The sequence below is a fragment of the Nerophis ophidion genome, linkage group LG06 (genome assembly GCF_033978795.1).
Source record: "Nerophis ophidion isolate RoL-2023_Sa linkage group LG06, RoL_Noph_v1.0, whole genome shotgun sequence".
Lineage (NCBI taxonomy): Eukaryota > Metazoa > Chordata > Actinopteri > Syngnathiformes > Syngnathidae > Nerophis > Nerophis ophidion.
The window spans coordinates 38,173,520-38,191,019 of record NC_084616.1 but is presented as its reverse complement, the minus strand read 5'-3'; the positions used below and the strand labels follow the sequence as shown (position 1 = coordinate 38,191,019).

Sequence of the window (17,500 nt, the reverse complement as noted above, 5' to 3'; positions counted from 1 at the left end):
TCACACTTTAGGGCATGTTGCCTAATTTGGATTTTCTACTAAATCTGATATTCTTCAGTAGATGTTCATGTTACAAAAATCCTTATAAAGTAACATAGTAGAAACATTCTTCAAGGTGGTACATCTTTTCAGAATTCTGGGACTATTTTTTGGCATGCACTGTACTAGCAGAACAAACTGACTCTAGTCTATATCAAATAGAGTCACTAGACCAAGCCGATACAAAAATACATCCTAAATATACTGGCCATTGAGCACATCTGTTTTTCGGATGCGCCTACCTATTTAAATATATATATATTGTTTATTGGATTTTTGACATATACAGTCCAGAATTACAATTCAACACTTGTCAAATGTTCTGTTTTGCTCCCCCAAACAAGTAACCCACAATATTTTTATCCATTCTCTACTGCTTGTTATATAAAATGAAATACAAATGATGAACTAGAAAAAATACAAAAAACACTCATTAGTCAAATAAGTACAGACACATTTTGATACGAAGCCCCAGACAACTGCACTCCTGAATGTCCCCAACACGGTGCAGCAATACACAAAAGCAGACAAAAGACTCATCAATTATCTACCTTATACTTACTTTTTAATCATTTTCAATTTGAGATCAGTCTCTTTTACACATTTTTTGAAACCACCCCATACTCCCTGCAACTTCACATAACAACTGTTTAATGTCAGCCTATTTTTTTTCCAATTTAGGGAAATAAAGAATATCTCTAGTCCAGTGGGTGTAGCAGGGAGGTGCTGCTGCTTTCCAATTTAGCACCATGAGTATTTTAGCCAACAAAGTAGTAAATGCTCTTTTCGGATTTGCCAAGAGAAGGTGACAGAGGGGCTACCTTAAATAGTCTGCTTAGAGGATTCAGTTCAATTTTTTTCACCAATTACCAAAGTCAAAGTATTAAGAAATTCAGTCCAATCACTGCAAGGCCAAAACATTTTTAATAGGTTAGCTGGAGACGGTTGACACCGATCACATAATACTGATTTTCCGTCATACATCTTAGCCAGCCGGACATTGGTATAATAGGTAAGATGTATTAACTTGCATTAAATAAGACTGTGTCTAGGACAAATAGAATACTTATGCACTCTACTTTAAACCTCTGTCCAAATTTCCTTAGATAAGGTCACACCTAAGTCACCTTCCTAACGTGACTTATCTGAGTTCAGAGACTTGGGGTGTAAATTAAAAATTTGATTGATTTACCGGTCGATCTACGTTCCCATCCTCACCTATGGTCATGAGCTTTGGGTCATGACCGAAAAGACAAGATCACGGGTACAAGCGGTCTAAATAGTTTCCTCCACCAGGTGGCGGGGCTCTCCCTTAGAGATAGGGTGAGAAGCTCTGCCATCTGGGCGGAGCTCAAAGTAAAGCCGCTGCTCCTTCACATCGAGAAGAGCCACATGAGGTGGTTCGGGCATCTGGTCAGGATGCCACCCGAACGCCTCCCTAGGGAGGTGTTTAGGGCACGTCCAACCGGTATGAGGCCACGGGGAAGACCCAGGACAAGTTGGGAAGACTATATCTCCCGGCTGGCCTGGGAAGGCCTCGGGATCCCCCAGGAAGAGCTGGACGAAGTGGCTAGGGAAAGGAAGTCTGGGCTTCCCTGCTTAGGTTGCTTTCCCCGTGACCCGACCTTGGATAAGTGAAAGAAGATGGATGGATGGATGGATGGTTGGACAAAGTGCACATAAAGGAGGCCTTGCCTTTTTTCGAAATGAGGGAAATTGAAGCTTGGTTGAGTGCTTGCAAGAGGCAGACAGAATAAAAAGATTCATTGTACAATTGTTCAAGTCTAATAATAGTGAGGCTATCTTATGCCAACATTTTTTGACAAATTTGGGAGGATAGCCATCTGGTTCAAAGGATTTTCTATTTTGTAGTGATAACCCTGCAGCATTTTATTCCACAGCCGTAATTTGTCTCTCTAACTCTACCGTAGCAGACTGATCAACCGAGGGGATGTTCAGATTGCCCAAAAAATTATCATGCTCAGGAGTAGAATAATTACAAAATGAGTAGTGGGACGCATAGAAATGTCTAAATACATTATTGACCTCCCTGAATCTGATTGAATCTGTTTTATATAATAGGATGCGGGTATCTGGCTTAGTCGATGAGCTAATAGTTTGCCAGCTGTATCGCCATGTTGATAAAACTGAGATCTTGAACGGAGTATTTGTTCAGTAGAACGGTCTGTTGTAAGGACATCAAGTTCTGCCTGTAGCGAGAGTCTTTCCTTATAAGTTCCTGGGTTTTGAGAGGTAGAGTACAAGTTATCTAACAGAGATATGCATTGTCAAAATAGTCAGTTTTTTTCTCATAACTTACATAGGTTATTATTTCACCCCTATTGTACACCTTCAGCGCCTCCCAGAGTACAGAGGCCGACATCCCGTTACTCTTTTCAAGAGCACAAACAATGTGTTTGACGCGTAACAAAATCCACAAAGTCCTCATTTAAAGGTAATCATATATTTAGACGCTATGGCGCACGTGTGGTCTATGGATATTGGAGTATGATCAGATGCATCATATTTGCATATAAATATAGATGAAAGTAATTTATTATCAACTAGAAAGTAGTCAATGCGGGTGATAGTGTGATGAACGTTAGAGAAGAAGGAATATTGCCTTCGAGAGGGATCAAAACAAACGGCAGACATCTGAAACAGAAAATTATTCCATAAAACACTGAATTACCTTAGCGGACTTTTATGGTGGGCAAGTTTTGGGTGATAGGCGATCAAGCTGGGGGTCGAGCTAACAGTTAGTCTCTTCCTAGTACTAAATAGTACGTGAGAAGTCAGGGAGATTCAGAAAAAGGCGTTTGAAAAAGGTGTCATCGTCATTGTTGGGAGCATAAACATTTACGAGGGCTACTGGGGTGTTGGAAATCTGTCAAGTGACGATAACAGATCAAAAATACTATTGGAGTGTACAAAAGAAAATGATTTATGTAACAAAATAACAGCTCCATTTATTTTTTTTGCCCAAAAAAGTCGGTCCTATCCATCCTCTTCTCAGATAAACTTGTAAACCTAATGCCAGACCCGCTGGACGTCACTGTTAGTTTAGGCTGGATCGTAGAAAAAAGATGCAAACATCAAATATACAGTATACAACAATTAAAAATAAGTCTGAGGTAAGACAAAAAAATAAGCTTGACTGATGCATAGAAAAGAAAAACATACCCCACATCCCACCCCAAAGCTCTTGAAGAAGCATCCCTCTAAACTGGGTGCGCGCAACATACCTGCACCACAAAAAAACAACCATCACACCTCTTCTACACTGACAAACAACGCAGTTGCCGCCAAAAATGTGACATACAGTTCCCAAATCAAGGGCACTAAGGTATGTGTTTGAATAAGAATTAAAAAAGCTGTTTAATTACACCTCCTTCAATCGAATGTGCAAATAAATATGAAGAAGACAAAACTACAACGGATAAATTAGTCAATAAGATAATACAAAAAACACTTAGTATTCATTTTGACAGAACACAGGAACTATACTACCTGAATAAGGTAGAATGTAATTGATAAGAAAGGCACGCTATCTCATGCTTCTGGTATTTGTAGTCCTCTAGTTCCCAAGTGGCGGACGCCAGCTACCATGCTAGCATCTCTCATAAATCGAATCTGGGGCAACTCTCATTTTAGTGTTTTTCTCAATGAAGTCTGCCACCTTTGTTGGATCATCGAATCTGTGTGTCTGGCCGTTAAATGAACTGATAAACAACGTCACCGGAAAGAGAAGTCCAAATTTCACGTCGGGACATCCACGGCACAGGCAGCTCGCTTCCGATCTACGGCCAGAGTAAAGACGACAAAATCGAAATCCTCTTGCCCATATGGCATAGCAAAGAAGCCTCACCTGCCCTTTGCAGAATTTAATTCCAGTCTTAAGATAAATTCACTCGTACAACGAGCAGCCAAGGAGGTTCACTATCTTTAGGCGTAGCGTGGAGAGTCTGGTAAGCACGATCCAACATGGGCTTGTTGTCGAGTTTCAGGACATCCTGCAAGAATTGAGCGGGGAACTCATTCGGACGGGTGCCCTCTCAGCCCTCAGGGAGGCCTACCACTCAAACTCTAATGCACAATAAGTGACCCTCCTGATAATTGCATTTTTAGAGAGGAGAGGCACTGTGGCAGTTAGCTTGTTGACGCTAGTACGGAGTTCGGTTAGCTCGTTTGCATTAGCAGCGAGCTCCCGGCTAGCAATGGCCCCGCTGTGGGACGAGAGAATGCTCTCAAACGGGTCCGTCACAGCCGCTATATCTCCTCTGACAAGAGATTTAAGATTGTCGAGGATCTCTGCTCATATTTTGTCAATCTTCGGACTTACCCTCTTAAAAAGGGCTGAGTCGACGACTATGATATATGGATCGGGAGGCGCACGGTTTTTGGAGAGGCCCGTCAGATTTCCCATGGCCAGATATTGTGGAATTTATAGGCCAACCACACAAAAAAAGCTGTACACGACAAGCCAGTAAAAAGTATGGTAGAGTTGACAGCTGGAGTTAGTACAAATGCCAAAAGGTTTTATAAAAAAGGTCACATTTTCATGGAGGCCCCACCGCTACGTATGCCTATATTAGTTTCAGTTTGCCAGAATAAACAAACCTTTGCATGATATTCTATTCTATTTGTTTGGTTTCAACTGTCTATAGAAAGTTTCAACTGTTTATAGAAAGTTTCCAACTGTGAAAGTTTCTCAAATTGTTTATGTGCCGTTTTAATCAGTTCCTCCAGGATTGCGTGGGCTTTTTTTTTATGTGGCTAAATAAAATACCAGAATTTGCGACAGTCTTTCCAAAAAAGTGTAGGCAAACGTGGCAATGTTTGAATGCTTATTTTTTCATAAAGTTTGAATCAACTTTTGGTTTTATTAAGTGGCTATCAATGTTATGACCAGTCACAGGTTACCTCACATGTTCACTGCATAAAGCACAAACATTAGAAAAGAGTTTAAAATTCCTTTTAAACCACACAGATTTAAAAGTAGACACTAGATGGCAGTAAAAGGACATACTCAGAGCTCATTGTCATATTACTGTACTGTTTACAGTAGATAGTTATAACTAATAATCGTAATAATACATTATACTTACAGACATAAACACCAATAAATAATTCTTCACTCTCTGCTATCTGCTATGTTGTTCACAAGTTAGAAACATTCTCTGTATGTTTTTGACGCCCGAAAAGTGTTTGTCCATCACTGTCATTTTTGTATTTTTCAACACATTTATGCCAACTCGTTAGGGATGGGAATTGATAATATTTTTCCAGTTCCAATTCCACTTTTGATTCTGCTTAACGATTTGGTTATGTGAAAAACAAGTATAAAAGGTGGATTAGCCTCAATTTTGTTTAGTTTAGAAGTAACAAGACCTTAGAAAACCTACAGTGAAGTCACATACATAGCATAGAATAAAAAAAGATACTTAAAAAAAATAATAATTTAACAAATATATATTTTTCTACTAGTAAATACATATTGTTCTGTAGAATTTACCAAAATAAGTAATGTGGAAATTACAGAAGAATGTAACATTTTGTAGCATGTTATATTAACTTATTAATAATAATAATAATACATTTTATTTGGTATAGCGCTTTTCAGAGTCCTCAAAGACGCTTTACGGGATGAAAAATTAAAATATAAAAAAGTTCAAAGTAATAATATAAAAAATATATTACATGCAAAGTGACATATGTCAAGCCTTTATTTGTTATAATTTTGATGATTGTGGCTTGCAGTTTATGAAAACCTTGTTTTGAAAATCTCAGAAAAAGTGGGGTTTTAAAAAGTATAAGCCAAGATCATCAAAAGGATAAAGGCTTGACAAACTTCACTTTGCATGTAATGAGTTAATATCACGTTTCATATTTGAGGTTAATTACTGACATGAATAGACTTGTACATGATATTTTCTTTTTTTTTTTTTTTTAGTTTCACTTGTATAGTATAATAACTGAGAGAAAATCTGATGTGAGGAAAACCTGCAACTTTTCTCTTACTGCAATTGGTTAGCGAAAATTAGGAGTGTCTCCTGGAGCGAATGGACCACAAGCTTAGTTGCTGCTTGGTGACATTCGTCTAGAAGCAGACGTGAACTGGAACGGGAACTGCCCAATTCGGAGCCAGTCAGAATCTGTTTCTCGTCATGCTCATCTAAATGAGAAGGCATAGCGCTAACATGATAGGCGGTCTGTTAATACATGTCGTATTCAGATGACGTACGCGCGTTACTGCTACCTGGAATGAGACCTGAGCGGTTCAAAAACGGGACTTTCATTAATAATTATTGCATGCTGTATGTTCTAATGTTTCAGCATATTGCTTGCATGTCCTCCTCTTAATGAAATAACAACCTGATAATTATTACAAGTGGCGCTATTGCAATCTTTTTTCGTAAAATGTTACTGTTTGTTTTGACCAGGCATCGCCATCTTGAGATCGAACGCTGTGTAATTACGTCATCCGCATCCAAAAGCATTAATAAGAGAATCGCTTGACAAAATGGCATGTGATTACATGGAATTGATACACTGGGAACCGGTTCTGAACAAGGACAGGTTTTTAAATCCCATCCCTACCACTCGTTAAAAGCATTTCTGAACCATTGAATGTGATCTATAGCAGTGGTCCCCAACCACCGGGCCGCAGAAGAATTTTTTGTAAAAAAAAAAAAAAAAAAAAAAATATATATATATATATATATTTTTTTTTATTTTTTATTTAATCAACATAAAAAACACAATATACACTTACAAATAGTGCACCGACCACAAAAAACTCCCTTTTTCATGACAAAACCGTCCTTTTGTCATGACAAAGAAGAAAAGAAAAAAAAAAGGACACGCCCCCCGGGCCGCGGGACAAATTATTAAGCGTTGACCGGTCCACGGATACAAAAAGGTTGGGTACCACTGATCTATAGCGATACTTTTTGTTGGTAAATGAGACTAAATCGAGATTATCACCTTACAAAAATCTGTCTTGTAAATGCTGTCTCTTTGCTAGGTCAAATCCGTTCTCAAGAGGCAAATTCAATTGGCAAAAATTACGCTGATTGGTCAAAATATGTGGTGAGGTTGCAGGCATTGGAGTAAGTTTTGAGGCCACGCATAATTCGCTGAGATTAGTTGAAATTGTGTAAATTTGCATACATTTCTTATTTGCGACGTTGCAAATTCCTGGAGGGACTGATGAAGTACTAATTCTTTACTTTTTTTTTACCATTTTATACTCTTTATTTGCAGGAGTCCGCTCAGTATGGAGATCATATCTGGTTTGAGACAAATGTGTCAGGAGACTCCTGTTATGCGGGAGAACAACACTGTATTGCCAGATCACTGGTTAGTATTGCATTTTAGATCCATCTATAATATATGTATTTATTTGAGCTTGTCTATTTCTAGTGGTGAATGATTACATTTTCACTCAAATTCTGTGAACTTTCTGATCTATACAAGTTCATTAATGTTGTTAGGCCTATTTTAGTGTGTCTTCAGCCCCCTTAAAATATTTTTAAACCCCCATATAATTATAACCAATATTTTTTTTGCTCAGGCAGTTATTTTTTGATTACAATTATCGCAGAGACAATCATGTTGTGGAAACTCCAAGTCATTGCTTCTCTTTTAAAGGAAAACTGCACTTTTTTGGGGAATTTTACCTATTGTTCATAATCATTATGAAAGACAGGACGACAGATGGATTTTTTTTTTCATGCATTCTATCGTAAATACCAGTCCGCTTTCAGCAAAACCAATGGGAGGTCCTCTATTTCTGTCAGAGTTAGTTTGTGACAAACCCCAAGATGAAGAGAAGGAGGCAGGCATTGAGTAAGGAAACATGGTTTTAATTTAAACACTAAAACAAAACCAAACAAAGGGTACAAAAAAAGCGCGCACGAAGCAGATAACACACTAGGCTATGAACAAAACTGGAAGCAGGGAACAAAAGACAGTAAGTTACACAAAGCTACCAGAGAGGATGGTGGCGCCCCCTGCTGCTGGCCCACTGGAGAGGATGGTGGCGCCCCCTGCTGCTGGCCCACCGGAGTGCGTGGTGGTGTCTGCTGGCCCACCGGAGTGCGTGGTGGCGTCTGCTGGACCACCGGAGGTGATGGTGCCGTAGGTTGCAGACCCACCGTAAGTGATTGCGCTGTAGGTTGCAGACCCACCGGAGGTTATGGCGCCGTAGGTTTCAGACCCACCGGAGGTGATGGTGTCGTCTGCCGGCCCACCGGAGATGATGGTGCCGTCTGTTGCAGACCCACTGGGACGAGAAGTAGCTGTGCCTCAGCTACACAGCTACTCATAGCCCCCTCCTCAAGGGACGGATCCCAGAGAAGGAGGCAGGCAGTGAGTAAGGAAACATAGAAAAAGCGCGCACGAGGGGGATAACACACTAGGCTATGAACAAACAAAACTGGAAGCAGGGAACAAAAGACAGTAAGCAACACAAAGCTACCAAATATAGCTTACCGCTATGCTGCAACGACACGACACGACATGACAGGAGCGACAATACAATACAATAATCCATCACTGACTGGATGGGAAGACAGGTCTAAATAGGAGCGGGCTGAATTACACCAGGTGTGGACAGGTGCCAATGAGCCGCAGCTGAAGGGACACAGCACTCAGAGAGAAAGACAGGAAACAGACAAAATAAGAGCGCTGACAGGAACTAAAGACAGGAAATATTACACATACACAGGAAAAACTAAAACACAAACAAACTGTCAGGGGAAAGCCTGACAATTTTACCCAAAAATTTCAATAAATAACCATTCAAAAACCATCAACAATAGTCCATTTGCATTTCGTGATTTGAATATTACCAAGTATTAGTGATATTGTGATTATAAACGCGAACATAGACAAATTAGTTATAGTGGCGCCGTGATCACACGCTTGTGTGCAATTTCAACATGCTCGACTGGTGAGGTGTTTACTTACTTCCTCGCTCCCTGGAAGTTTATTGTAGATCATAAATCATGTCTCCCACTGAGATAGAAGAAGACCGAGGAGGTAATCCAACAAGCTGGTTCACTTTGACAGGCAATTTAGACTCGGAAATGGTAAGAACGACACGAATAGACACTTGGGTCCAGCCAATTTTCTTCGCAAGGACTATGAATAATTTTTCATCTAAATGGGAATATATAAACATCCTATCAGTCGGCATCCTAATGACAGCAGACATTTCACAGTAAGTGATTTTTTATTATGTTTGTTGGCTCTCATAAAGTCTGCAGTGAGCAATAATCAGTGATCAGGAGAAACTTATTTTGTGTTAAACATAAAAAAAACAACATTTAAATAAATTAATAAGGACCTAATTTGAATAAGACATTGTGACATTATCAGACATGTACAGTATGTACAGTGGGGCAAAAAAGTATTTAGTCAGCCACCGATTGTGCATGTTCTCCGACTTAAAATGATGACAAAATTCTGTAATTTTCATCATAGGTACACTTGAACTGTGAGAGACAGAATGTGAAAAAAAATTCAGGAATTCACATTGTAGGAATTTTAAAGAATTTATTTGTAAATTATGGTGGAAAATAAGTATTTGGTCAACCATTCAAAGCTCTCACTGATGGAAGGAGGTTTTGGCTCAAAATCTCACGATACATGGCCCCATTCATAATTTCCTTAACACGGACCAATCGTCCTGTCCCCTTAGCAAAAAAACAGCCCCAAAGCATGATGTTTCCACCACAATGCTTCACAGTAGTTATGGTGTTCTTGGGATGCAACTCAGTATTATTTTTCCTCCAAACACGACGAGTTGAGTTTATACCAAAATGGATACATGGATGATACAGCAGAGGATTGGGAGAATGTCATGTGGTCAGATGAAACCAAAATAGAACTTTTTGGTATAAACTCAACTTGTCGTGTTTGGAGGAAGAAGAATACTGAGTTGCATCCCAAGAACACCAAACCTACTGTGAAGCATGGGGGTGGAAACATCATGGTTTGGGGCTGTTTTTCTGCTAAGGGGACAGGACGATTCATCCGTGTTAAGGAAAGAATGAATTGGGCCATGTATCGTGAGATTTTGAACCAAAACCTCCTTCCATCAGTAAGAGCTTTGAATGGTTGACCAAATACTTATTTTCCACCATAATTTACAGATAAATTATTTAAAATTCCTGCAATGTGAATTCCTGGATTTTTTTCCCCACATTGTACCTATGATGAAAATTACAGACCTTTGTCATCATTTTAAGTGGGAGAACTTGCACAATCGGTGGCTGACTAAATACTTTTTTGCCCCACTTTATGTAGACTTTTGACCAAAACGCTACACTTTGGAACCCCTGTATAATATATCATGTTTCTGTGGTCGGTTTCTTTGCTTTTTGTAGTGCATAAATAGTATAGAATTGGTTCCCATAATGCTGCCATTGAAGTACCATTCATTACAGATAATTGGAAATACACTGATTAAACATGTGGTCATATTAATATTCTCTTTACAGCAAAAGTCAGTCAGCCGGAGAAAGTGTGCTGCTTGCAGGATAGTCGTCCACACAATCTGTATTGAACAACTGGAGAAGGTAACTTATTCAGGGGTGTGGGGGGGGAATGTCGGGGTGGGCGGGACGTGCCGAGGGGCATGGCTAAGGGGGAGGAGTATATTTAGGTAGATAGATAGATAATACTTTATTGATTCCTGAAGGAGAGTTCCTTCAGGAAAATTGAGATTCCAGCTGCAGTGTACAGAGTTGAGATCAATTTAAAAAGTAAATAATGGGGGTATAAATGGAAACAAAATAGAAAAATACTACAATAAGAATAAAAATAAAAACCAACAATGAGAATAAAAATATAACAGTAAAATAAGAATATAACAGCAGAAACTAGGCAGTAGTGACCATGGAATGAACAATTATTGCACTGTTATTGTTTGCATCCCCTGTCATCCTAGTACCCTTCGCACCCTCCCCAGAGAGGAGTTGTACAGTCTAATGGCGTGTGGGACAAAGGAGTTTTTGAGTGTATTATTTCTGCACTTGGGATGAAGCAGTCTAGCACTGAACAGACTCCTCTGGCTATTGATAACGCTATGCAGAGGGTGACTGGCATCATCCAGGATGCTCACTAGTTTTTTTTTATAGCTAGAATTCATTCTATGTATATATATATGTATGTATATATATGTATGTGTATATATATATATATATATATATATATATATATGTATATATAAAAGGAATACTTGAATTTCAGTGTTCATTTATTTACACATATACACACACATAACACTCTCTACTCATTGTTGTATTTGAAGTGCAATGCTTTGCAGCCAGTTGCACAGCCTTTGAATGACCATAGGTATGGGCAGCATCTGTGAAATTTAATTTGCAGGAAATTAGGGTTAAATTGTCCATCCTCGTTTTATTCTCTGTCACTATATTTCTAACCATGCTGAACACCCTCTCTGATGATGCATTGGCGTGTGGCACGCACAAAAGTGCCTTCACCAAATGCACGAGAGTCTGGAAACATCCATCTCTCCCTAGCATACCCTTCCCCTTCGATCTGTCCTGGATGAACTAAAATTTTTGTTTCCAATCATTTTGGAACTTGCAAACGTACTTCTTCTTACTCGTTGTCGCCATGACTGTCTCTTCTTTGTTCTTCTGCTACCGTCTCTGTTATGTTTTTGGTCATTACGACTTTCCGTAGTTATGAAGTAATGCATGATGGGAATCTGGATGTTGTGTGTCAGTGTATTAACGTGCCGGGTGGAATAAACACACGTTGAGAAATAGCTCCGTGCCGGCCTACTTTATGGCTTATAGATTAACCTATGGATAACGGAGACATATATAATAATTTCCTTCTTGTTGTGTGTGCAGTTGTGCACTCTCCAAAAGCCGTAGATGTTATAATCAAAGGTGGGTAGCAACGCGCTACATTTACTCCGTTACCTTTACTTGAGTAACTTTTGGGATAAATTGTACTTCTAAGAGTAGTTTTAATGCAACATACTTTTACTTGAGTATATTTATAGAGAAGAAACGCTACTTTTACTCCGCTCCATTTATCTACATTCAGCTCGCTACTCGCTACTGATTTTAATCGATCTGTTAATGCACGCTTTGTTTTGTTTGTCAGACAGACCTTCAAAGTAGGATCTATCACATGCCTGCGTTTCACCAATCAAATGTAGTCACTGGTGATGTTTGACTCCGTTTCACCAATCAAATGCAGTCACTGGTGACGTTTGACTCCGTTTCGCCAATCAAACAGAGCCAGGCAGTCACATGATTAACTGCTCACTTTTTTTTTTATAAATCTTTATTTATAAATTTCAACATTTACAATCAGTTGAAAATAATAATCAAAGTAAGTACAAAAACAGTACAAAACTGTATAAAAACCGTACAAAACACCACCAGGGGGTTGTAAATTCAAAGTAACTAAAATAGAATGCAAAAAAATATATATATATATGAAATAAAAAAAAGTGCAAAGCCATAGGCTCACTCAATGTCAGTACATAACTTAAATTTGGAACACAGCATCATCGTTTTCACAGCTTTTTGGTTGTTAGAGGTAGAGCGTTTTAATGTAGAGTTTTGAACCTTTTCAAAGGCACGAGAAAGAGGTCGGGTATTGAGAAACTTACATTTATGAATATAAAACTGAGCCAATAGTAAAATGAGGTTGAAAAAGTAAAATTAATTTTCAAATATTTTTTCAATACAGTGTAAAACCAAATATACAATATTTAATATATTTTATTGTTTTAGTTGCTTAAGAGATATTCCTGGCTGTGAATTTGTTCATTGCTATTTATATGTTTTTGTGCATTATTTGTTACTTCATCATTAAACGAACAGGTTACTCATCAGTTACTCAGTACTTGAGTAGTTTTTTCACAACATACTTTTTACTTTTACTCAAGTAAATATTTGGGTGACTACTCCTTACTTTTACGTGAGTAATACATCTCTAAAGTAACAATACTCTTACTTGAGTACAATTTCTGGCTACTCTACCCACGTCTGCTTGTTGCAATGACAATAAAGAGCTATCCTATCCCATCCTATCCTATCCTATCTTATCCTATCCTATCCTATTTTATCCTATCTGGAAATATGTGATGCACTACATTGTATTGTATGCATGTTAGAAATAAAATGAAACTGAATTGAACTGAACTTAAGTGTTTGCTATATGTACTGAAACCTCTTGAAACCGCAATTCGACAACATGCCAATATTAAAGGGATCCATACTGCAGCCATTCATCATAAAATAAGCTTTTATGCTGATGACGTATCACTTTTACTATAAAATCCACATTTTTCTCTTTAAGACACAATTTCACACTTTGATAAATTCAGTTCTATTTCAGATTACTCCATAAACTGGTTCAAATTAACTGTTTTGCTTATCAATTTGAACTTTTTGAGCACATCATCGATTCCACTACACAAAGGAACATTAAATACATAGTATCAATGTTTCCTCCACACTGTCAGATCTGAATCGCCCGAGTTACTCCCCAACCTTAAAATCAATTGAGGATGATCGGGGTGTTGGAAGACACTGTCCATCTCACTTATGGGAAGGGTTTCTACCGTGAAAATGATGGTCTTGCCTAGGATTAATTATCGTTTTTCAATGATTCCCACCAAACCTTCTGAAATTTGGTTTAAATCACTAGACTCACACATCAATCAGTTTCTGTGGAAAAATAAACCAGCACGAATAAGCATAGAAACATTACAAAAACCCAAGGGATCCCAAATTGTTTAAATTATTTCCTTGTAGATAAACTACAATACGTATTAAAATGGATCAATCACAACGTATTAGACGATTTATGGTTAGATAATGAACAATCACTCAGCCAGGAGATCCCAATTTCTAACTTACCCTTTATTAGCCAAATTCTTCGAAAACACAACTGCTTTAAAAGTATTAATATATGCACTACCTTATCAGCTTGTTGGCGGGTCGGATGAGCCTGCGGTGTTTTCCCTGGTTCTGGCCTGGCGGGCTGATCTATAGGTGGTCTAGCGGATGGGGGTGCCTGGGCGGGGGTTGGGGTGCGGGTGGGGCTGGGGGCAGTCGACTTTGGTTTGGCAGTGGGCTGTCCCTCTCGTGGATGGTTGGGCGTGGGCCTTCGCCCGGGGGACTAGGGTCTTGCCGCTGTCGGCCGGGGGCCAGCCCATGCCCTTCTGGATTTGACTCTCCTTGGGCTTTCTCCTTCCACTGGCGGGGTGGTTTGGGCCACCCTGCGCAGACTCATCTGATGTCGGGTTAGGGGTGGCCGCTTGCCCCCCTTGTTCGGTGTGTATGTTTATGTATATGTCAATCAATGTATATATATATATAGCCCTAAATCACGAGTGTCTCAAAGGGCTCGACAAGCCACAGCGACGTCCTCGGCAGTGTGTGTGTCTGTGTTCAATCAATCAATGTATTTTATTTCGGCAATCTTCACATAAAACAAAGAACAAAAACAAGAAAAGAAAAACAAAAAACAAAAAAAAAAAACAAACAAAAAAAAAACACTCATTTGAGCAATGATTGAGCCGAAAGGGTGTAGGTTGAAGCAACGCTTATATAAACCTACCCCATCACAACAAGAACAAGCTTCAAAATATATAAAATCTAAAACATGCTTCACTTATATTACTTTTTTTTTTTTTTTTTAAACAATATATAAGCAACATATATGTAGCACACGTCTCATATACATAGTTTAACATTTAAATCAAACATATACATTTGTACACTTATATATATATATATATACACATACATACACACACATATATATATATACATATACACATACATACATACACACACATATATATATATACATATACATACACACATACACACATACATACATACATTATACATACACAATTCATTTAAATTCCATATAAAGTGGTAATATATACATTTTAATATAACCTATATGTATAATTATGAAATCATACATTGTATTTATATACATATATATTATTGTCTTTCTAAAACAATGTTTGCTCTTCTTTCTTATATTTACTAATGATAAATGATTTAAAAAGCTTTTTAAACTGGTTTATGTTGGTGCTGTGTTTTATTTCATCCTTTAAACAGTTCCATATTTTAACCCCTGCTATTGTTATACTCATTCGTTTCTGCGTTGTTCTACAATATTGGATCTTAAAAAGTAGTTCTCCTCTTAAATTATAATTCCCTTCTCTTTGTAAAAATCTTCTCTGTAACCCTGTTGGAAGTAAATCTTTACTTGCTTTATAAATCATTTGGGCAGTCTTGAGTTGGATGAGATCTGGTAGTTTTAAATCAAATGTTTTTATAAATAATCCATTCGTGTGTTCTCGGGGTCCTGTGTTATGTATCAGTCTGATGGCCCTTTTTTGCATTATGAATAGTGGTTGGATGTTCGTCTTATATGTATTTCCCCAAACTTCTAGACAGTAACTCAAATATGGTAAAACAAGTGTACAATAAAGAGTGTGTAATGTTTTTTGATTAAGAATGTGCCTTGTTTTACCCAGGACAGCAATACTTCTGGCCAACTTCCCTTTGATGTATGTAATGTGTGACTTCCAGCAGATCCTTTGGTCCAAGATCACACCCAAAAATTTGATTTTGTTTACTCTTTCTATACTAACATTGTCTATATACAATTTTACATCTATATCATTTCTCTTATTTCCAAATAACATAAAGTTAGTTTTATTTAGGTTCAATGATAATTTATTAGCATCAAACCATTTTTTTAGTTTATACATCTCCATGGTGACGGTCCTCAGGAGCTGCTGCAAGTCCACATCAGAACAGAGTACATTGGTGTCATCCGCAAATAACACATATTTAAGGTTTTCAGTTACTTTACAAATATCATTTATATACATGATGAACATCTTGGGCCCTAAAACTGACCCCTGTGGTACCCCACATTTAATATTTAACCAGCATGATTTGTTTTGTGATATCTGTACAAACTGCTTTCTATCAGATAAATAACTTTTTATCCATTCCAGAACAATACCCCTAAAACCATATTTTTCCATTTTTCTAATAAGAATACTATGGTCTACTGTATCAAAAGCCTTCTTAAGATCTAAGAATACTCCTATTGTATATTTATTTTTATCAATACTATCAGTTATTTCCTCAATTAAATCTGTTAATGCTTGTGCTGTTGATCGATTATTCCTGAAACCATATTGCCTATCTGTTAATAATTCATTTTTTTCTACAAAGCCATCGAATCTATTTATAAATATTTTTTCTAATATTTTGGAGAACTGTGGTAGTATTGAGATTGGTCTGTAGTTTGTGAATAAGTGTCCGTCTCCCGCTTTGTGAATAGGAACAACTTTTGCAATTTTCATTAGTTGAGGAAATACTCCCATTTCAAATGAAAGGTTAAATAGATACGCTAATGGAGCACTAATTCCATCTATCACACACTTTAAAGTTTGCATGTCTATATCATCCACATCTTTGCTTGTTTTGTTCTTAAAACTTTTGACTATGTCCCTGATTTCTCTTTCTACTACTGGTTTTAAAAACATTGTTTTAGGGTTTGGGTTGATATAATCTGCTGCATCTATTTTTGTCCCTTCTACCTTTATCTCTTCTGCTAGTTTCGGTCCAATATTTATAAAATACTCATTAAATGTATTTACTATCACCTCCTTATCCTTAATCATATTGTTATTTTCCATAAAGTATGGTGGGTATTGATTATCATCATTTTTATTTCTAATAATACCATTTAATATTTTCCATACACCTCTTATATTATTCTTGTTATATTCCAGTTTATTTATATAATAATCTTTTTTACACATTCTGATTATATTGATTAGTTTATTTTTATATTTTTTATATTTATTTTCATTTACTAAAGTTCTATTTTTTATAAATTCCTTATATAAAATATTCTTTTTTTTACAGGCATTTTGGAGTCCTTTAGTCATCCATGGTTTAAACTCGCCGTACTTTGACTTCCTTTTATAATTTACTACTGGACAATTTCCATCATATAGTATTTTAAATGTGTTTAAGAATTCTTCATAAGCTGCATTAACTTCTTTTTTATCATAAATAGTATTCCAATTTTGCTTTTGTAGTTCATTCTTGAATTTGTTGAGCGATTTCTCTGTTATGATTCTTTTATAGACAGTTTCACATTCATTCTTGATTTTAATTTTACTGGCACAGTTGTAGACCACAAAGACTGGGAGATGATCACTTATATCATTTATCAAGATTCCACATATTAGGTTGTCATCCATTATATTGGTAAATATATTGTCAATTAGGGTGGCACTATGTGATGTGATTCTTGTTGGTTTATTTATCAAAGATATCAAACTCATACTGTGCATTGTGTCTATAAATTCTGCTGTTTCTCTATTGCTACTTGTATGTATTAAGTCAAT

General features: G+C 37.3%; 1 protein-coding gene across 14 annotated transcripts in view; it reads left to right on the top strand.

Moving 5' to 3' along the window:
- The window catches only part of LOC133554659 (diacylglycerol kinase zeta-like), a 244,663-nt gene that overhangs the window by 72,473 nt on the left and 154,690 nt on the right, over positions 1 to 17,500 (top strand). For 13 of the 14 annotated variants that reach the window (XM_061903651.1, XM_061903653.1, XM_061903648.1 and 10 more), the window contains 2 exons: positions 7,306 to 7,401; positions 10,548 to 10,625. In XM_061903651.1, coding sequence (XP_061759635.1) covers positions 7,306 to 7,401; positions 10,548 to 10,625 — 174 coding nt within the window. The remainder of the gene's footprint in view (positions 1 to 7,305; positions 7,402 to 10,547; positions 10,626 to 17,500) is intronic. The other variant, XM_061903652.1, reaches the window with a different exon arrangement.